The sequence below is a fragment of the Plodia interpunctella genome, chromosome 25 (genome assembly GCF_027563975.2).
Source record: "Plodia interpunctella isolate USDA-ARS_2022_Savannah chromosome 25, ilPloInte3.2, whole genome shotgun sequence".
Lineage (NCBI taxonomy): Eukaryota > Metazoa > Arthropoda > Insecta > Lepidoptera > Pyralidae > Plodia > Plodia interpunctella.
The window spans coordinates 4,754,747-4,780,617 of NC_071318.1; the positions used below are offsets into that span (position 1 = coordinate 4,754,747).

At 35.9% G+C, this 25,871-nt stretch overlaps 1 protein-coding gene across 1 annotated transcript; it reads right to left on the reverse strand.

Moving 5' to 3' along the window:
- Positions 1-1,776: 1,776 nt before the first annotated feature.
- On the reverse strand, positions 1,777-11,318 carry LOC128680864 (uncharacterized). Its single transcript, XM_053764330.1, has 2 exons — positions 11,243-11,318; positions 1,777-2,821 (listed from the first exon to the last, which is right to left on the reverse strand). The coding sequence occupies exons 1-2, from the start codon at positions 11,252-11,254 to the stop codon at positions 1,919-1,921; spliced, it is 915 nt and encodes a 304-aa protein (XP_053620305.1). The 5' UTR covers positions 11,255-11,318; the 3' UTR covers positions 1,777-1,918.
- Between the last annotated feature and the right edge of the window lie 14,553 nt (positions 11,319-25,871).

Genomic DNA, 25,871 nt, shown 5'->3' on the forward strand with positions numbered 1-25,871 from the left:
GCCCGCCTATGGATCGAAGCGTCCCAGCTTCGAATCGTGCCACAAGACTCATGTATAGTAGTTCTCATAGGATCACCACCTGTCTCTGGTGAAGGAAAACGTCGTGAGGAAACCAGCACACAGGTTGATTATTAATTTGTGTGCGAAATGGAGAAGACAATGGCAAAACACTTCATTTGTGCCAAGAAAGTTGTGTGTTTCATTTCATGTTGTGACCACGACCCACAGCCATGAGGAAATACGACTATAAAGAATAATATCCTAAAGCGGTAAAAGGGGTGAATTTGGGTAGGTTGATGTGCTGACTGTTCGAAAATATGATGATAATAGTGTTCAAACTTCTCAATTCTTACTTGTACTTACTTGTAGGCTTACGTCTTTAAAGTAAGTCTTCTTTGAGAAAGTAAGTTAGCTGCGGATCTTTTTGTTTTCTTTGTTAACGTATCGTCTACCACCATGCTATATTACAGGGCTTATATAACTTTCTCTATGAAGGATATTATGTGGGTGAAACTTTCGTTTCGACAGCCGCGGCGGCCGCGCTTTCATAACATTTTTTCAGAATTTTACAATTTAGAATCAGTTCTATTAATCTGTACTGTGGTAATGTCAGTTTTTTTTAATGCCTACGCTCGGGGGCTTCGCTGTTATTCCAAGCTTTATTCTACCCGTGGACCAAATTTCATAACAATCCGTCTCGTAAATTTTGCGTGAAAGGAAGTAACAAACATACATATACACATATATCCTCACAAACTTTTATATTAGTAGGATTAATATATATATAACTACAACACATAACTACATTATATCAGTGTTAAATAAACTTACATATACATCGTATAGTTACAACAATTTCATATGATGATATTTCATGATTACAGAAGTCTTAACTGATTCCTACACAACCAAAAGCCACGATAAAATCTTACATTTAATTATAGCACATTTCTGCACGAAAATTAATTTATTTCGACTTCCATTTGTGAGACAAACAGCCAACAGTCAACTTTCAACATTAATTATTTCATTTCGAATCTGGTTGGATGCGGAATTGCGGGGTTCTAGCACCCATTTGTAAACGGAAACTCATAAATTGTTTTTAAAGCGACAACTCTTAACTCATTGGAGAACGACGAGTCGACTTCATAACCGTGGTTATGACATGATTTCAATTTTAAATGATTTTAATTTAATACCTGAAAAAAATAAGACCAAGGAAAATGTTCTGGTCAGAGGAATGATGATGAGAGAAAATACCAAAGAAAGAAATTGCGTGGAAGAAATTAGGGGAGGCAGTCCGTAATGGGACAAAAAAATCTAGAAAAATAATATTTTGAAAGGCATAATTAATGACAACTTGGTTAACATTACATACTTCGAGTATGTTTATTTACATTTCAGAGTATTTTGATGAAGGAGTATTTTAGTTTGACCTTTTCACTTTGTCAGTTATAAACAGAAACTTAGGCTAAAGTTATTGATTATGCGATTTAATTACCAAATGTGAGTGGGTGCGAATACTTGCGGAAACATCTTGAGTTAATCATGAGAAACCCTGTGTGTAGACATCCAACTTGACAATTAAATTTATCCCACAGACGAAGACTAAGTTCAGAATTTATTTTACACGGAAAACTGCGTAAAAGATATGATGAATTTTATTGTATATGCATGTGAAAATGATAATAAAGATATTTTAGATTAATCCACAAAAGAAATCTCTGAAAAAATTACACCAAGTCATGAAAATGACATGAAAAATAAAACATCAAATAACAAAACAACAACAATGTAATCATCAACAAAACATACAATAAATAAATCAACTACAACATGACAGTTGAAAATGACTTAACAACACAACTTAAAATTAATCAACAATATTTACAAGGCACAGTTGACACGCATCCAAGCCTCAGTGGCTTTTATGATGGTGGATGGTTTTGTATACGGGAATTTTTACTGGATAAGGCTGAGGCACATGTACTGTAACGGTCTTTTCTATCTTAATGGGCACATGTTTCTCTACAGGATATGGGACATGCTTTACAACGGGATAAGGAACAACTTTCTCGATCGGGATAGAAATTTCTGTCTCAACTGGAACAGCCACGGGCTTATGTACTGGGACTTTAACTGGATACGGTTGAGGTACACCCACCAAAATAGGTTTGGGTACGTTGACGTGGATTGGCTTGTGTACAGGCACCGTAACATGTTTGTACAGCGGTACGGTGACAGGGCTTTCGACATCAGTGTGTTCGCCTACTGGGATAGCATGAGCTTCATAACCGTGTCCTTGATCACCGAAATCATGTCCGCCATCTTGTAATGTGAAGCTTTGTCCTTGATCGTGGCCGAAACCTCCGTGACCGCCAAAATCATGGCTCAACTCCGCGCCTTGACTGCCAGAATCACCGTGGCCTTGGAAGCTGTTTCCTTCGAATCCATGGTTGCCTAGATCCTGAGCCGCTTGTAAGTAAGAATCATGACCACCAAATCCATGATCTCCTTGTTGTTCAAGACCTTGGAAGCTTTGGTGACCTCCAAACGACCCTTGATGACCTCCAAACGAACCTTGTCCCAATGATTCATGGTGTCCTCCGAATGATTGGACTCCTAAATCTTGTCCGCCACCATGAGTTAGCGCTTGAGTGTAATCATGTCCACCTTGTCCCCCAGATAGATCTTGTCCCCCGCTATGTCCGAAGTCATATCCTGAAGATCCCCCGTCATCATGGCCTGAAATTCCATTGGAGCCATACCCACCCGCTTCGAAACCGGCCTTGCAAGAGGCGACTACCAACAATAGACATACCTGAAAATAGGGAGAAGAAATATTTGTAAAAATTGTCTCAAATTTAAATTCTAATGCTCGTAATAGACTTAATAATGTGTGTTTATGTAAGAGTTTATGTAAGTGTGTTAGTTTTTATATCTCGTACTAGCAACAACCCGGTGCTTCGCTCCCGTGAAAATTTCTGGTTAAAAAAGTACCCTAAATGTTATTCCAGATTATATTCTACCCCTGTACCAAATTTCATAACAATCCGCCCAGTAGATTTTGCGTGATACAGTAATAAACATACACACATACATCCTCACAAACTTTTGCATTTATAATATTAGTAGGAAGTAGGATTTATATTAATGAGCAGACAGAGTTTGTATTGGTATACACTAAGCTCAAAAAAATGTTTTTACTAATCGTAGTATACGCAATTAAGTTTGTATACGAAATTCAAGCGTGAATTAAAAGAAAAATAAAGTGTTACGGAAAACTGAGGAATTTGCTAAAAATATATTGCGACTAACAATTTCGATACTTTGTTAAATTTTTGTCGGAAAATGACATTTTCTGAATATTTTTAATATTGAAGATTAAATTCCACCGGCGTTTGTACATTTTTCTTTTGTAATTTTGGGAAATAACATTTTGAAATAAATAAATAAAATTGAGAAAAATCCGTTTATTTATATTCTTACAAGTTTATCTTATTTGAAAAGACAAGGAATTTGCTTTTCACCGTTACTTGTTAACACTTAAATATTCATTACGAAAAGGACTCTTAAATTTAATTGTTATGTTTACAACCGTTTTAAAGGGCCTTAATTCAAATAGATGCCGATTAGAATAACAGAAAGAGCCTTTTGAAATTATCTAAATTATAAGTTATACCTATATTTCGTATGGATCTAAATGTACTTTACTTTTTGAAGAGGTTTATCCAACTAATATTATAAAGACGAAAGTTTGTGAATATCTTTCTTACTTCTTCACCCTCAAACGATTGTGACTTTTATGAACATCTGGTTCAAATGGCTCTGCCAAATTTTATGAAGATCTGTAATAAGTTAGCTGATTACTTCAATTAAGATATAGGGTATTTTTTATCCCGAATATACGCGATATACGTAGGATTTGGTAAAAATGTCTGAACGTCAAAGGCGCTTTATAAAGTAGATGGCGCTACTGTGCATACAATTAAAAACGTAAGTATATTTTTTAAAATAATTACCACGTTTAAATAATTACAAAAAATTGTGTATTTAGTGAATGATACAATTACTTTCTTGGCAATATTAATGGAAGAATGGCAAACCGCCTATATCTATCTACCTTTTCTATTTCACACACTATGATAAATTATCGAGTAGAGTGCAGGTTTCCTCACGATGTTTGCCTTCACCGGAAGCAGGTGGTGATCTATGAAAACTACTATACATGAGTCAGATTGGTATAAAAACTCATGTGGCACGAGTAGAATTAGAATCTGGGACCTTTCGGTTCCCAGACAGACGTCTTACTTCACCATTACCACACTGCTTCAAATCATACAAAGGCACAAAATTACGGCCCAATTGATAGTAATTCTTGTCGTAAGTCAGTTATTAAACCTGTGACATAATAGAAATAAAGTATTTCACGAACCGTTATAGTTAGTCTTATCACACTTTGTCACGCTCCGATTCCAATGACACAATGTGAAAAAAAACTCAAAATACAATATGACTCCCTACTCTTGCATTCATTATATCAATTGAATACCGGTTTTTCAAGATTGTAACATTATATTTAGTATTGGTTCCGTATTATTTAAATCATAAATAAATTGTTAATAAAAACTAATATTTTTTAGCGTGTGTTTAATTTTTGGCGTGTGATTCCGGCCTAGAAAAGGACCATTCCATATCCTCCCGTGGATGTCGTATGATGTGAATAAGGGACACAGTCCAGGCAGCTGATAGGCAATAATAGCATTCCCAAGGAGGGAAGACAACAGCCAGGCGGCCAGTTGTAGAATCACAGCCTAATCTACTAAATTTTAAGATAATTTTTACGCTGATTCCGGGCTTCGCAACCCCGAACTCCATGTAGAGATGAGACTTATAATTCCTCGGCTATCTATTGATGAAAACTGCATTGAATTTATCGTGAACAGACAGACGCGGCAAAGGTTTCTGTCAAGCTAAGAATTATTATAATTACAAAAAATTATAATAATTCTTGGTAATATCTAAGTCGCCAAAATACGTTGTCTAGACAACTCATCTCCATAAACAAATTAAAGCAGTCATGTCTTCGTTTACTTACCAAGCGAATAAGATTACATACAAAGAGATAAATAAATAAATATATAAGGACAAATCACACAGATTGACCTAGCCCCAAAGCAAGTTCGAGACTTGTTTTATGGGATACTAACTCAATGATACTATGTTTTATAACAAATACATAATATAGATAAACATCGCAAACCCGGGCCAATCAGAAAAATATCATTTTCCATCATGACCTGATCGGGGATCGAACCCGGGACCTCTCGGTTTAGAGACAAGCACTTTACCACTGCGCCACCGAGGGCGTCATAAAAATCACTCCAATTGGAATCTGGGTAGGTACCCAACTACCGGATATTGTATTTATTTTTAGAAGAGTAGAGAAAACTTGAAACGTATGATATACTTACATAAATTATTTATGGTTGGCACAGACAGTATAGACTGATAAATGGTAAAACCACAAACGTGAAATGGTATTAAAAAAGATGATTTTGTTGGTGATATTTTCAATTTGTGGTAAATTTATTTACGTAAATAAATAGGCGTGATTTATTTTTAGGGTTCCGTACGTTTAATCAATGAAACCATTTTTACTATAAGTTTATTATTATTTATTCGGTTGTTTTTTCTAGATTACCGGAGATTCTTTTCATATAAAATGCGACAAAATATTGTCGCATTTTAGTGGAAATGAAATAAAAATTGTGGAGGAAAAAATGTGTGGAAAAAAGGGGAGTGAAAATGATAATGAAAAAAAATGTTTTTGTGGAGATTTTGGTTATACAAATCCCAACTAATATTATAATGTGTAAGCACTTAATTTTGTTTGTTACCTCTTCACGCTTTATCTACTCAACCAATCTTCAATAGTTTGAAGTATAGGGAAAGACATAGAGCCAATGAAAGGTATTTCATCCCAGAAAAATAAATGCTCCCGTGGGAATAAACTATACAAATACAATACAAGCACGTAAAGAGATAAAACTGATTTTTTTCTACATGAGTTAATAATAATTACCAAATTACAAAACATTATACTCGTGCTTTCATAACTTTTTGCTTACATCACTTGTACTACAATTGGTAGATGAATATACCTATTTTTATATAAACTGATCGAGTTCCAATTGAAAATTACATCAGCAATGCCGTTATTTTGTCTAGACTCACAATTACATCACCTCGACTTGCTCTTGAAGTCGGTTAATAAAAAAAAAACATGGCGTCTTTCGCTCATTTTGTTTGACATTAGGTTTTAGACAAATGCTATGAAAAAATAGGTTTTATGTAATGCTATGGGACCATATCGAGCTGACCGTATGGTCAAATGTTTACACTGAAAAGAAAAAAAAAACTTTTTAATGTGGTCATTTTTTTTAATGTCGCGTAAACATGATGTGACTTTTCTCTCATACTCATAGATTAACCATTCGAGCCAGGAGGTAATAAAGACAAACCTAACTAATAATATATTACAAACAAACTTATTTTCACATTTATAAATGGGAAAGTAAGTTTGTTTTTTACTTCTTGACGTTATATCTACTCGACCAATCTTTATGAATTTTTTTACATGTAGTTTTGTGTTATTCATTTCAACCCAGATATTTACGTGGGCGAAGCCGCGGGAAAAGAATAGTGAACATTAAAAGGATCGCAGTCCGGACGACCCGTGCAAGAACGAGTTTTTTTATGGAACATTCGTTTCTATAGTTGGCCACTGTACTAATAAATAATGGTGTGGTCAAACAGTAAATGTAATTTTTTTTTCAAAGTTTGGACACATTCGCTTTTGCTTTCAAATGGTCTCAACTCAATAAACCGTTTATTCACGTATATAAAAAAAAAACAATTTATACTACCTATATCAATAAAATGTTCTTACGTGATAAAATATCAAAGTTTCACATATCCGTCTTCACAAACTTCATTTATGTATTTATTTATATTATTTTGAAAGTACAATTCAGCATTTAATGAAAGTATTATAGTACTCAAAGATTTACGATACCTGTCACCGATACATGAGTGGGGTTACCATAACTTCTAATCAATACGGGACAAATAAAATGCCAGTGTTTTTATATATATTTTACCTTTTTTTTAGACCACACAATATCGCCACACAACATCGAATCACACAAAATCGAATCTTGTTGTCTACAAGATCCTAACTAAGTCAGAGAGAAACTAAGTCAATCTAATTTTGCGAATTAGCTGTTTTTTTAAGTCGCTTACAAGAACAAATTTAACCAGACTCGTTCGTGTGTAGGCGTCGCTACTGTTGAATAAAATGATGACTTTTGTGATTGACTTTTAAAAGTTTCCTATTTTGATCATCTGGTCAAGTATAAACACGCAGATTGCTTACAAATGACAAACATAGTATACTAACCTATAACATGTATTATTGTTGTATTGCCAATACGGTACCTACTGGTCGGAATACGGGATGGAGTTGACATATTGACAGTCCCGTGCGTACGGGACGTAAGACAACCCTATTTTAGTAACGTCGAAAGTATTATTATGTAATACACAGACGATCCAAACTGAGTGAACGTCCCTTTTACTCTTCAACCGGTCTAATGGTAACAGGAAAACGGAAACTTATTACATATAATAACGATTTAACAGAACTATCACTATTCATTATACTTCCGTGAAGTATTTTTACAAGCTTGTAATGTATGTTCGGGTAAAATCTTGTAACTAAATTTTGAAGCAGATATGTTCAAGCGATTGAGCTGAAATTTTTACCCACGTTTAGTTTGGATGACATTAGCGAAGTAACCTTCTCCAGGAAACTCCTCAACGGTATACTGCGCGAACATGATTTGTTTGTCACGCGTTGAATGTAAACATTATTACGTTGAAAACTTATTTAAACAACGCATGATCAAATGAAACGGAAAACGAAATCGGAATTCTGTACTATTTTTATTCTATTCTGAGACATTTTTTTTTATTCTAGTGATAGTGTCGCGTGTCATGTCATGAGTGATATTTTCGTATTACCGGTTTAATTAATTCATATTGTGAATTTATTGGCTTTAGAATAAGAATTTTCAAAAACGAAACATTTATTTTTTGATAGATAATTTTAGACCAACGTAGCCACAGTAATTTTTTTAATTGTTTAATGTTAATTTATCTAATCCCTCTCTCTCTCTCATCTGAATGATTACCCCGTTAATTTATCAACCATAGTGCATTGGAGCCTAGGAGCCGCTAGTACAATGATTTTCTATGATATTTTCTTCAATTTTCAAACCTGGCTATAGCCAGGGTATACCCTAATAGAACAATAGCTAATTAATTTGCAAATTGATTGAATCAATTGACGGGTCTGCAAATTGTTAGTAATATGATTAGTTTCATGTAAATCCATCGTGTACAGGCTTATCAGTCTAGCCATTCATTTTGAATAATAATTAACTTGTAATTGTATATATCATACTGATTTGAGAGATATTGTATTTGCCTTTATTTAATTTTGGAAGCAGTGGCGGTTGTGTGATTATGATTCCCACATATGATAGATGAGTCATGCCATATGAGATTAATACGATGCTGAACATTATCGAGAAACACTTTGCCAGATTTGCTATACATTGCTGGATTTTCGTTGCGATAAATAAAAGCTCTTATAAAAACTACGCAATGGTCATGCACTCGTGTTGCTATCTGAATTTGGAGATCATGGGTTATGAGATTATTGCCTTACTAAACACGAAACAGTCGCCAGCGTTAATAATGCAGTCAGGGTTGGCTCAAAATATGAAAGACGATATTCTACATTCTATACGTAATTCAATTAACTTCAAAAGTTACAGTCCGCCAATTAGCTCCCTACACATCATATAGAACATTAGTAGAGATCCACTCTCCCCGCACCTCTCAGCCCGCCGCGATGCGTTGAGGCGTTAGAAATTCGACTGTAAAAACTAAATATAATAGCTTGGTCGGTTGTAATATTACCATGTAATATTTTGCGTAATATAATAGGCATTTGTGTTCTAGTAGCAAAGGCTTCTTCCACAAAGGTCGTCATCCGGGTCGTAAACGGATGCGCTGGAGTGACGAACTGAATAGGTATGTTCAACAAAGGTGGAGCGATAGTACTGGACTATTTTCATAAACGAAAAAAAAACCAAATACCGTGAAACTTCGAGCAAGTGTGTTGAAAGACTGATGGTTTTATAATTGACGAATATATAATACCGATCTAATTTCGAGGCTTATATAAAAGTGTCGTTAGTCATTAAATGAAACCTACATTACCTGTATTTTACATAACTTGAAGCCACTGTTACGTCTATTATTACTGTCTGTCGTCATTATGAGTGCGTAGAGCCTGATTGGTTTTGTACACGGAAACTTTAATTAGTGAGTTGCGCATGCGCATCACGTTGCCAATTTATTGAGGAGTCCTAAAATCTTTGTAATTATACAGTAAATAAGAGCTACAAGACCGCCTTTTAAGTTTTTTTATTTAAAAAAAAAATCTGTTTTTCTTATACAAAAATTACTTTTTTTATAACTTTCGTATGATAAAAATGTACAAAAATATATTTTTCTTTAGGGTAAAAATGGAACCCTAGTATCACTTCATTGTCCATCTGCTCATTTTAAAAGTTCTTGGTCACCCTAATCACGTCAAATATTTTATTTCGTTTGTAAAGTTTTTAAAAGTTTTAATTACTTTCTATAATCTTTTGCTCAATTAATGTCACTTTTAGCTATACTTTGTAAGTCATTACTTATAAGAATATAGTTGTATATAAAATAACTTAATAGTTTTTAAATATATTTTTTTTAACAAAATAAAATGTAATCCACACGAATCTCTGTACACTTATATATAAAGAGGAAGTGTTTGTAATTTTGTGTGTAGGGTAGAGGGTAAATTGAATTGACGTTTAGTCGCATTATATCTAATTCTCAAATTGGCACTGAAATCTCAAATGAACTAACTAATTTGACTAATTCACAAAATATGTAATACTCAAAAAGTCTAATTAGCTGAATTCTTTCTTTTTAAAACCCACGCCCGAGGAAGACACAAAAAAAAACACAAAAAAACAGAACAGGATTTAAGACTTATCGAAATAAAATACCCAGATATATTTTTTTTTTCAAACAGAAAAAAAAAAATTGTGTTTCATAGTAAGTAGGTATGTATATGAAATGATAACATAACCTCAAAACTCAAAACGAACTTTTCATTTATAAAGGCACAGTGGTTGGGTTGTTAGCTATTTTGCGGACTAAATTGGTCGAATAAAGGACCCTTTGAATTAGTTATTTCGCGAACTAGTCCTTTAGACACAATAAGCCATTTCGTGATTTAGTCTATATTTTGATTATGCCATTTCGCGAATTAATTCATTTTACGAATCAGTCCATTTGACACTCACGCTGGGTTAAACCTCTTATATATTTCTAAAAGACCAATTTACTTTTAGACAATTAAGATCGTTATCAAACGCAAGCTAAACTATCATTTAAGATAATAGTCTTCTTTGTCTGTAGAGTATCTAGCTCAATATCTTTTATTAATTATCTTTTATGGATCCTTTGCATAATTATATTGGCAATGGAAATAAACAGCTACAATACAACAAAGCGTTGTTAATTAAAATTGGAAATATTACCTATATTGCAATTAAAATTTCAAGCCTGTATACTTTTTGTATTATAACTGTTAATATATATATATATATATATATTAATAGTTATAATACAATATATATATATATATATATATATATATATATATATATATATATATTAAATTAGGTATAGTAAATTATTTTGCATTTTAGAATAAAATTAAAAGTCGGTCAAAACTTGGTATAAAGTTATAAACCATCCAACAAAACAACGACTGTTCAAAGTATTTATATACCTAGATGCTAAAATACTAGGTTATACGTATTAATACTAAGTGCAAAACTACTGCGTTTAAAACACCATCACAATTTTTAAAATAACACACTTTGAATTTCACACAAAACTTTAGATTTATTAATATTCCAATGAAATATTTTTGAAATCAAATTTTAAAACACGAATCACAAGCACTGTCCAGTGTCCACGTCACGTCACACATCCTGGCAGAGAAAAATGCATTTTTTGTTTTGAAAAAATAAAAATTCCAAATTCAACTTACAAAGATCCTCATGTTGTTACGTTTGGGTTGCGGGTGCGTCGTGCCCGCGGTGTGATTCGTTGCAATGTTGTCTTTGAAGAAATGCACAAACATTTTTATACCGACCGGAAGTGATTGTCCACGTGTACGGCCAAATGCAACTTGAACTGCACAAATTTGTTCCAAATTGTTCTCTATTACTGTCACTTAGAGGTCAATGACGTTTGTAGATGTGCGGTTGGATGTACGAGAAAGGTAGCTCGGGATTTTGTTGAGATCAGACGGCGAAAGGCTAGGGTAGGGTCCAATTTGTTTATTTTCGTTTTTGGTCCAGATATTTTTGCACGGATATGTAATTGTTCGTATGTTTAATTAATTGACAATTTGACATCATTAAAACTTTTCTATACAATCATATTTGACATTTTTTTGTAAAACTTAGCAATCAAATTATAACTAGCATATATACCTATAGTCTGCTGTATTTAATTTCGGAAACTAAGAAAAAATATTTAAATGTCACATGAAAAGCCTCTCCTAGTTACTTTCTAATTTAAATGTACTTTACAGTAATAATTAATATATTTTAATTTAAAATATGATTTAATATAATATTATTATTTGAAATCATATGGAGATTCGACTTACTTCAACGCATACCAGTGTCAAACGGAGCTCAAGGGAGCCACAACGTACTTACCTCTACGCCGTAAATTAATCGCCTTAGACGGCTACACATTATAATGAATTCATGATCATAGCTTAGTTTGTATGAGAGCTTTTATTTGCCCCAATGAAAACTCAACTTTGTATGCTGAATCCCCCAACTTCGTTCGGATAACTGTTAAGCAATAATATAGGTATTGCCGGCAAAAATAATAAATGGTATGAATTTGTGATGCAGATCAGTTTACTTCCTAAACTGGATCGCATTAAGCTTCCAGGCCCCGGGCATAACAACTCGTCCCTCTCTCTCTCTATCTCTCTCTTTCTCTCCCAGTTGCTTTACTACTTTTTCGTCTCCACTTTGCACGTTCGTCGGCATCCCTAGTTGTCAGACCATTGGCACGCGTATCCCCCTTGACGACATCATCGAGACAGAGCAACTCGTATTCAAATCTATAAACAAAATTTTCTTGAATTTCAAACCAAGGTCAAATATAATCAAAATGAGAATAACAAGAAAGATAATTTATTCATTTAAAATATACAATCCAGAGTTGCTGTTTGAGTAAGAAATAGGGACAATGGCGTGAAACCAATTTTCAATTTGGACTTTATTTAATTAGGAATTGACACAAGGGCGCAAGGGGCGGCCATTTTTGTGGCTTACTTATTTCCCGCGTTTCTTTTTTAACGAAAAAAAATAAAAACCACGCCCTCGAGAGCTCTCTGCTCCATAAAATTAACTTTTTATTTCTGTTAAGTCATTAAGTAATATTTACAATTATCAGATTTAATCCTTTGTGCAAAATTTGGGCACTGTAATTGCGCAATACTAGCTCCACTGTCGCCGAACTCAGACACATGCCGACGCGAATGCGTGCACATTGCGTTGTTAGTATGAGTGCTTTTATTTACTGCAATAAAAAACGGGCAATGTATACCGAATCCGCCAGTTTGGCGAACTGTTCAACGACAGCGTCGAGCCGGCATAAAAATCCTGTTAGTACTTCTACTATATTATGTATACATTCAAGGTGAATTTGAAAGTATATCATGTACAGTTAACAGCACATCAAGTTACCCTGCGTGAACCTCTATGGCGGGCGCGGTAATAGCGGCGAGTTTGCAAATGGATATGGGTAGGTTGACGTGCTGTTGACTGTACTATCTTAGCATGGTACGATCAAAAAAATAATGAATAAATCCGGAATATTCTACTATTACCTATTAAACCCATATAACTTCATGGAAATATGTCAAGTAGATTTTGCGTGGTTACGGAAAACAACGAAACTGTATCGCGCGTCGACGCAACGGAGCAAAGAGGTCGCGGCCAGCAGAGTAGATTTATATATTTTTAACTTTTAAATATGTAAGTGTTACACAATCTTAACCTGACTAAATGTTTAGTTAGTATATCTAAGTCATTGCTATATATGTAGCTAGCACATATATCTATGAGAGCGTATCGTCGGAGCCATTGGAAAATGTTTAATGAACAAGTTTATTAGTTATACAAATTATAAACTTTGAATATTCATTTCACTACAAGTTTTGAACCGATTTTGGTAGAACATATCTAAGAACCACCGCATGACAATTAGCTATCAAATAAAAAATCCGCATCCAAATCGGTTCACCCGTCGATTAGCTACGGTGCCAAGTATAGACAGACACTTAGCGGTCTAACTTATAACACCCCTCGTTTTGCGTCGGGGGTTAAAAATTAACTTCTGGTCTAACGCACGCAAAAGGAACTAAAATTCCCAAACAAATCTTAACAATGTCTTTACGAATATGTTCTAGCAAACATTCGTGCTAACCGCACTGACAACATATGTATCAATACGGTCAATCGAGTTAAGAATGAACGTGTAATAGACAAATCTATTCTTAACAATATGTTACGCCATACAAGTTATTTTTAGAAAGATTGATTCGACGAGGTGGGTAAATAACATGCAAGTAAGTAGCGGATGTTAACGGGTAGTACAACTTTGATGGCATTGATAAGTACCTATGAAACTTATATGGTAATTATAACCTCGCGAACACAAAAATTACAAAATTGTGAATTTGACTTTAGTAAAAACGATTTTGATGCCCCATGAACTTAAAAATTCTATTGACAGATCTTACATACCTTTTAAATTTCATCAAAATCAGACTAACTGCCAACATAGGTACAAACTTAGATACAAAAAATGTATTTTTGCCAAAAGTTGATTTGTAGGCCTCGATCTATTCGATCTTTCGGTCAATAATTGTATTTCATTACGTGAATGTGCATTAAATCAACAATAATAATAATAATAACATCTAAAAAAATAACAATAAATGCGGACTTAAATTGTATGCCGGCTGTAGTTACATTATCGGTGGCGCAGTGGTGGAGTGGTTGCCTCTGAACCGAGAGGTCCCGAGTTCGATCCCCGGTCGGGTCATGATGATGATTCCCGGCCAATCAGAAAAAGATCATTTTAAACCACTTAATCATTTTAAAGCAATTATTTTAAAATGATCTTTTCATTTTAAATAATTGCTTTTTCTGTTGCATTGGGTTTGAACCTGTAAAAATAGAATAAGTTTGGATAATAAATAATTTTTTTTTTCTGATTGGCCTGGAACTTGGATTTTTGTCTATATGTATTTGTTATAAAATATAGTATTGTTGAGTTAGTAACCCATAACACAATTCTCGAGCTTACTTTGGGGCTAGCTCTATCGAACGACGCATTATAATATAATTCTGGCATTAAGAACCTGGGTTTTTCACATTGCTGGTTTTTCATTGCGGTAAATAAAAACTATCACACAAAGTACGCTATGTTCATTCACATCGGTCTCTGTCTGAGTTAATATTGTGTCGCCGACATACACCAATGCTGGAATTGTAAGAGCGCGTTCCCATTGCTCAGTTTCGCTGAGACGTCCTCCGTCACGTTGACATCCGTCAACCGATCAACGCAGAAGAACGTAGAAACACGACGGACCAATGGGAACGTGCCCTTAGTGAAAATAAAATTTAATCGTGAGTGGATCTAGCGACATTTGTAAACTATTCTGATGCCGGCTCCACACTGTCATCGAACAGTTGGCCAAACGGTGGCGGATTCGGTATACATTGCTGGTTTTTCATTGCGGTAAACAAAAGCACTCATGCTAACTACGCATGTGTCTGGCAGGCATGAAAGAGAAGGGCATCGCTTAATTTATTCAATTTTACTCTAGATGGCAGCAATCTGAACTTACAAATTACAGTAATATTTTCCTTAATTGTCCAGTTATTTAATAAAATTAATTACTTAAATAAAATATTTTCATTTATCAAAAGCAATTCATTAAATTTATTCTACTCCTTTTGCGATAAAAAATAACGACATCTATCCATACCTATTGTCACTTTTGCGTTTCATTTACGCTCGCCAAAGTGCTCACCAAAATATACATGTCTTTAGTACTTAGTTTCATTATTCGTGTATAGATGGCGCTGTTCATAATAATGAATTCCGATGTGAAGAATATGTGCTGTTGACTGTACTTTTTTGTACTGCGAAAGAAAATTTATATAAAAAGCAACATCTGGCACGATAGGGGACCAACTTGATGAGAGCTTTTATTTACCGCAATTAAAAACCAGCAGTTAATGCCAAATCCGCCAAATTTCTAACAAAAAACTGTACCGCGATTATGTATGTACCGTCATAAGAAATATAAACAGTTTTGTATACATATCCTATCCTAAGGGAGAAAATATTATACATATACGCTGTTCTCAGAGCGTTTCGGCCGCGCTGTCATTACAATTTTTCAAATTTCAACAAAGACAAGTGTTGGTTTTACTATCTGACTTAAAAATAATTAATTTGTACTGTGGTAATGTCAATTTTATGAATGATTGATTTTGGAAACGATTCCTTCGTCAAGCAAATTGACGGATAGTAATGACAGCGCGGCTGCAGCGGCCGAAGCGCTCCGCGGAGAAGCCCGACTCACAAGGACTCCTTGATCGTTGTTCCCGAGGGTCCCGAATACCTTCCCTACCTTCTTGGCCCAAGTGACGTCACGGGTTTGACGAGCCTTCTTCGAAAATTTGTAGTAATTCGGATATCTGTTGAATAGAAATTAAAACAAAAATAAAGTACAGGATTCTTTGTAATGCAATACGATTGCCTTTATTATCGCATTGAGAAACCACCAATGTATACCGAATTCGCCAAACTGTACGGCGACAGTGTGGAGATCATCATATTATGTTTGCCAAATGATCTTTGAACTAAAGATGCAGAAGACGTGCGAAGTGAAGAAAAAAAGTTATCTCCCCTAGGTATAACCCTAAAACAAATATAACCCTAAAACGCTGATGCGAGTAGATTCTCTTCGGTAAACAAAATAAGACCATGTTCAACTTTTATAATTAGCTGTATCAACGTGACCGAGTTTTGGTAATTTTAATCACCATAGAAGAAATCAACAAAAATTAATTTTATAAAAAAGTATGACCATTACAAAAATGTTAATACTCACTTCTCTATGTAACCAGGTGGTAGCGACACTTGAGCGATCACACAAGATGCTAGTACGTAGTGCCACAGAAATTAACACCAAGATTTTAATTTTGATCTGAAAGAAAAGGGTAAAATCCTAACTAATATTATAAATGCGAAAATAAGTTTGTTTGTTACCAATCCTCTTGAAATTTAAGAAGGACCTATAGGGTTTCTTCTATAGGGTTTAATCCCAGAAAAACAACTATTCCCGTGGGAGATTTACGCAGGCGAAACCGCGCGAAAAAAGGTTCCTCTTGAATCACTCTATCTTTTAAAAAACCCACTACAAAATCCGTTGCATAGTTTTAAATATCTATACATAGGGACAGACGGACAGCGGGAAGCGACTTTGTTTTATTCTATTCAGTTCTTAAAACTGTTGACTGGTACAGTGATACTCACAAATTAAGGAAGACAGGAAATTAACACTATGTGCAAAGACATTCTAACCTCTGGTATTTATATTCAAGTTAACTCAATAGGTTATTCCCCATTTCGAGAAAGCATAATTAAATACTCGGTATTTTTGTGACTCATAGTTTATCTCAATACCTACAATAACTTAGGGGACATTTTGTACCGGAAAATGTTTGTCAAATTTTATACCTTTATCTTTATCTTTATGCAAAGACTGGCTCTCGTAGAGACTAACGATGCTTTTATCCAGCATCATTCTACACTGTCGCCGAACTCAGGCACATGTCAACGCGAATGTGTGAACCTAGAGTAGTTATACCTCGTATATATTCTGACAGCTATGAGATTTATTTACTGCAATGAAAAACTAGCAATGTGTTGAGACAGCAGTAGATTGAAGTGTGGCAATCAGCAGTGGTCGTTTCGAAATGCTAGTAGTGTGTAGCTTTTTGAGAAACTAACTAAGTATATAAAATAAAATATAATTTGATGATGTAAAAATGTCTGGCGACTGTGAAAGTATAATTTCTGGATAATTGATTTAGTTTGATTTGAAAAGCGGACCCTGGGTTCAGGCGTTCAACGGCTGTGAAAGAAACCGTGAATCAGTCCAATAATATCGTTAGATGTGCTTCCATATAGATGCCACCAAGATACGTTATGTTAAAGGAACTCGTCAAAGGAACGTATTATGCAATAATACGTTCCTTTTGACACACGCGGCCTAAAAAAGAAGTCCAATGAAAAAAAAAAACATGCAAAGAATGCAGTAGTCTAGCAAAATCGAGTCAGAATTTTATTATAAAACGGGCCAAGTTGAAAGTAAGCAGACAGACAGTGATAGTTAAGTGCTTAATGTATCCGTAGAGGGCGCTGCGGAGCTTGGAAATTGAAATTGCTTAAGGTACAGTTCTGTAAACAAGATCAATAGAAGTATCAGTTTATTTCGTCTAACGTATTTTTGTATTTGTATAAATATGTAGGTAATTATAGGTATTGTGTAGTATTCGAACCCTGCTGTATAGTGTGTACAGTCAACATCAGCACATCATCTACTAATTTGAACATTTAAAATCGCTAAACATTATTACTTAGGCAATTCGCATGGATTTATCACTAATCGTCGATTTATCAACAAGTAAATAACAGACACTAATCAAAATATGTAAGTACATACATTAATATTATGAAGAACTTACAAACACTCCCTGTGTTTGTAAGTTTACATAATAAATTTCTAACATTTTTTCGCAACATTAAAGTCCAATATTCCCAAGGGAGTGAAGCCCAAGACGCAGCATAATAAGTCTTTATATATGCAAAAACATGAAATTAAAAACAAAACCTCACTTGGCCTGATTCTGAATACCCTTTCGCTGTAGTAATCTTACGACATACTAAGGATTTGACTTCCATTTTCTTTCCTTTCTGATGCAGACAAAAATGACAATAGTGTATCAGAATTTAGTAACTTGACTAATTAATAGCCCAGCCACCATGTCGTATTCTTTCTACCCCTAATTATTATTTCACTGAAACATTATTACCATATCTTACCTAATGTGCTAGTAAAGCTATAAAAGAAAGAAATCGCAAGAAAATAATGAATTAATCGCTACAACAGAACTTCACCTTATACAAAGTCCACTTTATGAGAGTTATTCAGTTTTAATATTTTGCAGTGAAATAAGCTCTAATGGCTAGCGTTTATGACAAAACCTTTCGTTAGATTCGATCCAGCGGTTTAATCCTGTAAGCGGAACAAACAAACATACACACAGACAGACAGACTTCCGCATTCATAATATTATTACGAATACATCACTTATTGACGTCGAGAATTTTCTTTAAACTAACTTTACTGCCGACTTCAAAACGCAAGTAAAGAAGAAGCGGCGGAGAAAACTTCACCGCAGCCTTCTCTAAAGATATGTGGTTAAACAGATTTGGGTGTCACCCTGGTAATTCCTTATTTTTAGCCGAATCCGCCAATCCACTCATCCGTAATCCTAATACTCGAAACATTGTATGTATGTATGTATGTATATCCACAAGCCGTATGTAGGTTTTGGTGGCACACTGTATCTAGCAGTAAATTTGGGTGCCGGCCAAATGCAATGCTCATCCATTATGTTGACTCGGCAGTGCACGGGAAATGACGTGTATCCATTGTAACACACGACACGATTACCTATCTATGTGATCAAAAATTTCATCGAAAAGTTCAGTGGCAATCAGCACAGTAGTCATTCTAAAATGCCAGTAGGTTGTAGCTTGTGAGTAATTACTATGTTATATAAAATTTGCCTGTGAAGGTCTAATTTCTGAATAAATTATTTCATTTGATTTGGTTTGGATAATTTCGAAAAACATATCAGATCACTCAACTTTCGAAAGCAGACTAATCAAAAAATCCAAATCATTTATTCTCTCTAAATGATCTGAATCTCTATCATTTAGTCTTAAAATGGGGTTCAGTTTGATATACAAAGCTAGGTATGTACATTTTTGTTATATATGCCTCTATCTGTCTCATCTCTGCATGTTCAGGCTTGTGAAGCCGCGAATCCCGGGGTCACCGTAAAAATACTGGCCGCCTGCCTGACGTCAACCCTTCTTGGTACTGCTATTGTTTCCTATAGGCTCTTTTATTAGTAAATTTCATCATCCAAATTAGATGGGTAGTTGACCGAGCGAGCGAGGTCTAAAATTCTACTTGGGGCAAAAATATTTTTTTGTATGTAGGTATGTATGTTTGTAACGCGATAGCTTTCGAACCGTTGGTCTGATTTTGATGAAATTTAAAAGATCTGTCATTAGAATTTTTAAGTTCGCGGGGCAATCAAGTCGGTTAAGTCGTTTTTGAGATATTCACAATTTTGTATAAATTTATTGTGTTCGCGTGGTCTAAGTTCGCGGCGAACAACTAGATTAGATCAAGTATTACGTAATCTGCAGTTAAGACGCAGACAGAACCGTGGTATATTGGAAACACGCTCCTTTACACACCCTGTAAATACAGCTTCCCAGCGCGCTCTGTGATTGAAGCATGTTACACGTCCGGTCGGCCATCTCCCGAATACACGGATTTTGTGTGGCGATATAGCATTGACTCACGTTACAATAATAGTATTGCTACAAGAATATATAGATTGCCAAGATTCCAATGCAACTCAGTTCCTAAAATGAATCGCATTTATACAACAAATTGACTCGATGGTACGAATTTGCGATGCAGATCAGAGGACGAAGTGTGGGTTTGCATTTCACTTCTCACTATCGAATCGATTCGAAATGAGACGCAGCTAATCAATCACAGTGCACCATTGTGACGCAACGACAACCACACCGCGATGTGATTGGTTCGCCGCGTCTCACTTCGAATCGATTCGATGGTGAGAATTCAAATGCAAACCCGCACTAGCCCCTCAGTATAGGTCGCAAAATGGATCGCATTAAGAGATAGTGGTAAGCACCCAGGTCTGAGATTTTTGTTCCCCTATCGTACCTACCTGCAGTCCTGGGTTTATAGCATAGCAAGCTCCACATACTAACCTCTCTGTTCTACCCGCAATATAGTTGCAATGCAATTTGGCATTTTTACCTCAAAAAAAGGGAGACAATGATGGCGAAGTGCCGTCGACGCCTTACTCCCACGTGGGGTTAGGATACAAACCAAAAACTGGCAAACAGGCGCTTAAAAATGTTTGTGCCTTTAAATTTTGTATATTCGACAAGGATTTTCTGACAGCAGCTGCCTGCCGGCAAAACTCTTTGCGAATGCTGTTGTGGCCTATCAGCCAGTATTTTTATTACTTATTTTCTTATGTTACCAATGAGGCATGTGGAGAACCACATACATAAAATTGTAAATAAATAAAACAGTTAAAACTGAAGAAAAAAAATAAAATATGAAAGTTTGTAAAAAAATAACTTAAAATCAAGCAAAATGCAGAGAGAGCTTTCGAAAAATGTTGCCTCTAAAATCGGCACTGCGTCGCTCGCTATTTGCAGACTGAGCACACGGGAATCTAGGACATATTTGGATATGTTGCTAAACAAAACGCGATGGAAGGGAATGCGATGTAAGATGTGCTTTCATGGAAACTGGAACGTTTTGGTTGTAAATTCTCTTGATACATAGTTTTTATTTTAAAAATCTAGATCTTTCTGTTCTAGTGTGTTATTGCTAACACTGCGGTGTCAGATTTCGTTCAAGTTGCCTAAAGGCATCTGACATGACTTTTACGACTATCTACCGACATCTAGTGGCAATTAGCCGCATATGATAATGATAAAATTAATAATAAAAATAATGATAAAAAATCTACACAAAGAAAATATGACTCTCATACTATGTAATAGAGGCTAAACCAAAATGGATTGTAGCCAAATTCGCTAGCTCTTAGACTAAAAATTAATTGCATTATAATGTTCAGAACGCTATTACATAAGTGCAAAATTTATTAGCTTACTAAGTACATATTGCAACCGTTTCCATAAGATATTAGTTGTACCTATGCTTTAAAAATCTCTCTCTCTCTCTCTCTCATCGCGCTTTTCCGGTTGCTTCCTTAGCTAGCTTACTCCTGTCCGTTTTCCTAAACTTTTTTTTCCTTTTCTTCTCCACTTTGCACGATATTCAGTATCATTAGTAGTTAGACCATTGGCACCCATATCCTGATTGATTACAACAAGCCAGCATTTCTTGTTAACCCCTTCTGCCAGCATTGAAACTATAACACAGCATTGAATTCTCCCTCTCTCTCATCCAAGTGTTTCTCGGTTTATTCCGCAGCCAGCGTAGGAGCCCATGTTTCGCCAAAATATTGAGCTGATACGTTAGTACATATCGATGGTTGTATGTACAATGTACAAATAAGTATTCAAATCAGAATAATTTCCTCAAAGGCCGCCGTTTTCCATTCGGAGGAACCCAGCCTTTTTTTTTTTTTTTAACGTGTGGAAAGACCCTCGTCCCGTCCATCCGGCCACGGGAAGCCGGACAGGTGTGTGGGACTTGAACCCACTAAAACCACACGATGCCAACGCCGACCGCATTTGTGCCGGGACCATGTGCTACTCTCGCTCCACAGTCCCGGCGCGGCGGCCGCTACCACGGCGGCCTCGGCTCGGCCGCTCTCCTCGGAGCGGCCAGCGGGACGGCTCGTCAGCCTTCAGTTCTACCCGCTTGGGTAAAGGCGCGCTTGGCATGGGCGCGCCTTTCTACCCGGGGGCCGTTAAGCCGGGCGACGGGAAATCCCGTTTCCGCCACCCGACCGGCCCTATTGTGGGGGCAGCAGGTGCAGGGCGTATGCCCGCCTCCTGCGCCCTGTGCGCCGACGGCGTATGGGGAGGTCGGTTGTATCCTCCCTCTCCCTTTCCGCCGCCTCTTTGCGGAGCATTACGCTCTCCGCAAAGGCCTGCACCGCTGTCCACGACGTCTCGCTGTCGGCCATCTGTCTTACGACAGCCGGTCGTCCCCCACAACCGCGCGCAGCTGCGTGCGGTCTTCGTCCCAGACTGGGCAGTCCTCCAAGGTGTGCTGGGCGTCCTCGTCAGCACATCCGTCGCAATGGTGGCAAACGGCAGACGGTTCCCGACCCGCTATGCGACACAGATACCCTCCGAAGCATCCATGCCCGGAGAGTATCTGCGTCAAGCGGAAAGTCAGTTGGCCGTGCTGGGAGGAACCCAGCCTGTCACTTCCTTGGCCAACTGATTTGGAGAAATTTTCGCTCACAAATAAGTTAAGAATTTTTGGTTAAGAACCTTCCAAGATTATATAACCTTAATATACCCTTTCCTCGCTATAAAAAGCTATAAATTTAACATCAATTTTTACGTGTTGCGCGCGTTTTAACTTTTTATTTGTTGACGTAAACATTTATTGGCAAGATAAAAGCGATGAACGAAGCGTGTGGTTCCCGCACTCTAGTAGACATCTTACAAGGCGTATAAGCATAGATAAAAGAAATATCGTATTAAGGAACATAAAGATTTGACAGGTGATAGACAACAACCATTATTGTCTAAATAATTGACATCAGCATATGAGCAGAATTTTCTTTTAGGCTTCAAGCGACACAGCCGACACGAAGACAAGAGAGAAAGGTAGAGTATTGTATTATAATTAGTACGACACTGTGGCCAAAACTTTCATTGGGGAGTTGGGCCGTCGTATTGCTGCGTCGACTAAGGAAAACCGCGGCTCAGTGTGGTAGCGGCTCATAGTATTTCTATAGCAATCCAAAGGGGAAACTCTGCAAGCATAATTATAGATCAATATAGGGTACATGTTTTTTGATTTTGTTTATTTAAGTTTGTTGACCTTTTTTAACGAAGCTTGTTGTGGATTTATTGTTATCATAATTGCATAGTAAATAAATATTGATGGTTTAAGCAATATATGAGTTATATTATGAAGTGTAAAACAACTCCAAACATTAAATTATAACAATAGAATTGATTATTTATTATTGTTTGTTACCTCTTCACGCTTCATCTACTCACGACGAATTAAATATAGCGTACTTATAGCAATCTTCGATAATGTACCTTTCTAATGGTGAAAGAATTTTTGAAATCGGTTCGGTAGTTTTGGAGATTACCCGCCACAAATTTACAAACTCACAAACGCTTACCCCTTTATAATACTAGTATTATATTACTCACTTTTCAGTGTAACGCGAAGTGAGCGAAAGAGTGGGAAAATAATACAAAACGTAACGGTATCGGGTTGACGTGAAATCGTTTTGTTTCTCGTTGGAAATCTGCTAAGCAAGCAATTTTGAGATTAAATTCTCCGAGTCGGGCCGCGAGCTCGATATAAAAACTGCCGCGTCACTCGACGGAATACGAATACCTACTAAGGGTTTGTTTAATATAGCTGTATTTAATCGATGTAGGTGTCAAATCGGCGAATTTGAAATGGAGCTGGGCTGGACACGTGTGCAGAATAACGCCGGAGCCACGTTGTGGCAACCAGACGGTTGGCTGCAGAGAGGCAAATCTAGAAGGAGGTGGCGCGACTTCTTGGCAAAATGGCGGGAAACCACTTTGGATCGAGAGTTGTGGAAGCAGAAAAGACAGGTCTTTGCCAAAAGTAATGGACACAAAATAAGCTTAAAAAATTATACTATTTTTATTTTCGGGGGTCTTATAGGAAAATATAAGATGTTATTATATGTTTCAATAGTAGGAATTAAACTATGCTAATTGCAAGACTCCGAAAAAAGGGTTTGATACTAAGATAAAAAATAATTATAGACGACAAGCTATAGATATATCAGGGCATCCATGTCATATCATAATGTGAAATAAATATCTCGATACTGAATCGTGTAGACGTAACAAACATACTGACAAACTTTCGCCTTTATAATATTAATATAGTGGGATTGTTTGAACGTCGTCTTGCCGGGTAAAAGCGGTGTCACCTATTCACTCCATATCTCGTTTTGAGCTTTATCGAAATTTGTTTCGTTCAGAAATTCCGCTCGTCTCTAGTGCCTGAGACATATAGTAGGGGCCCAGCACTGTGACATGTAATGGATGTCCTGGCATAAATGCGAAAGAAATAACTCGATACTGAATCGAAAACACTTTACTGTTTAGTTTAATACTAGCTTTTGCGCTCTGCTTCGGCCACGTGAACTTCCCACGGGACCAAGGGGCCTACCATAAAACATAAAACACGTGGCACGTCATTGCGTCATTGTCTCAGAACCTTCTGGAATTTGTGATTTATTTTTCTAAAATCTGCACTTTTCATTAATGAATACATTTTTATCAAAAATATAAGTATCCAACTAATTTTACGACCAGAAATTCGTTTTTGAAATGCTCTCAGCTCGGAAAAACTCAGGCAAAAGTATAATCCCTTGATGCTCCCGTTAATTATCTAAATTGGTCTCTGTCTGGCTACGGTTATTATTAAATTACTGCCAAGAAGTTGAAATTAAAATGAAGTTCACGCGCGCGAAATTTCAATATAAATTTCTCAACTCAGCGAAAACGCGAAAATTTCGCTTTTTGATGTGACAATACACAAGACGCTTGTTTAAGTTTTCAATTCAGTGACTAGTTTTTAAATGAGAATTCGCCTGTTCTATGCAGCTGAATAAAGCCGGGTACATTATGGACGTATACCTATCGACGGATTATGGATCGGTAAAGTAAAATATATCTCTATAGCGACCAATTTCTTTTGCTCATGGACTATTGATTCCATGCTTTTGCTGTCTTCAGTACATATTCTTATCTATGACAAATATTGCGAACTGTCGGCAAAATAGCAGTCGCCATCTATTATTATTTAACAAAATTAGTCTTTAGACTCTTGCAAAAAATACTCCATTAATACGTTTCTAGCTCCTTGATTACCACCGTGGGCACATAATTTGTGGCAGTTTCAGGAATTATTACCGCTTTCTCCATCTGTGTAAGCTTTTTGAAATATTACGATGTCACGTCTTAATAGAATTTTGAACATTTGATGAATTTACATTTTTACAAACTTTTTTTTATCTTGCAATGTAACTACGTCTCTGGTGGAATCTTGCAACTTCATTTTGAATCAGATATCTTTAACCGATTTACTGCACGCTTGGTCATTGTTCATAATATTTTGGTGACACATTGAATGCAATTATATCTCTCAAGAATAAAAACTTTTGTCATATATGACGTTTTTGTTAAAAAAAATTAGGTATTTTCTTGGAAAAATGTTTTGAAAATATTTAAATCTTTAATAAGAAAAACATAAGTAATTAAAAAAATACCTAGTGAGAGACTTTTTGCCATGTATTCCTAATACACAAGGCTAAAAGTGTCTCACTAGATATTTTTTTGTTTTTTTTTTTAACTTAAGCATGAAAAATATCCTAATATTTTTTCATGCGCTACCTATCTTTCAAGACCGATTAGTGTTGTCATCAATCTATCAAGTAAAAAATGTATCGTCCATAAATGTCGCTGTGTTTCCACTGCACAAGAAAACTTAGTCCGAACTATCT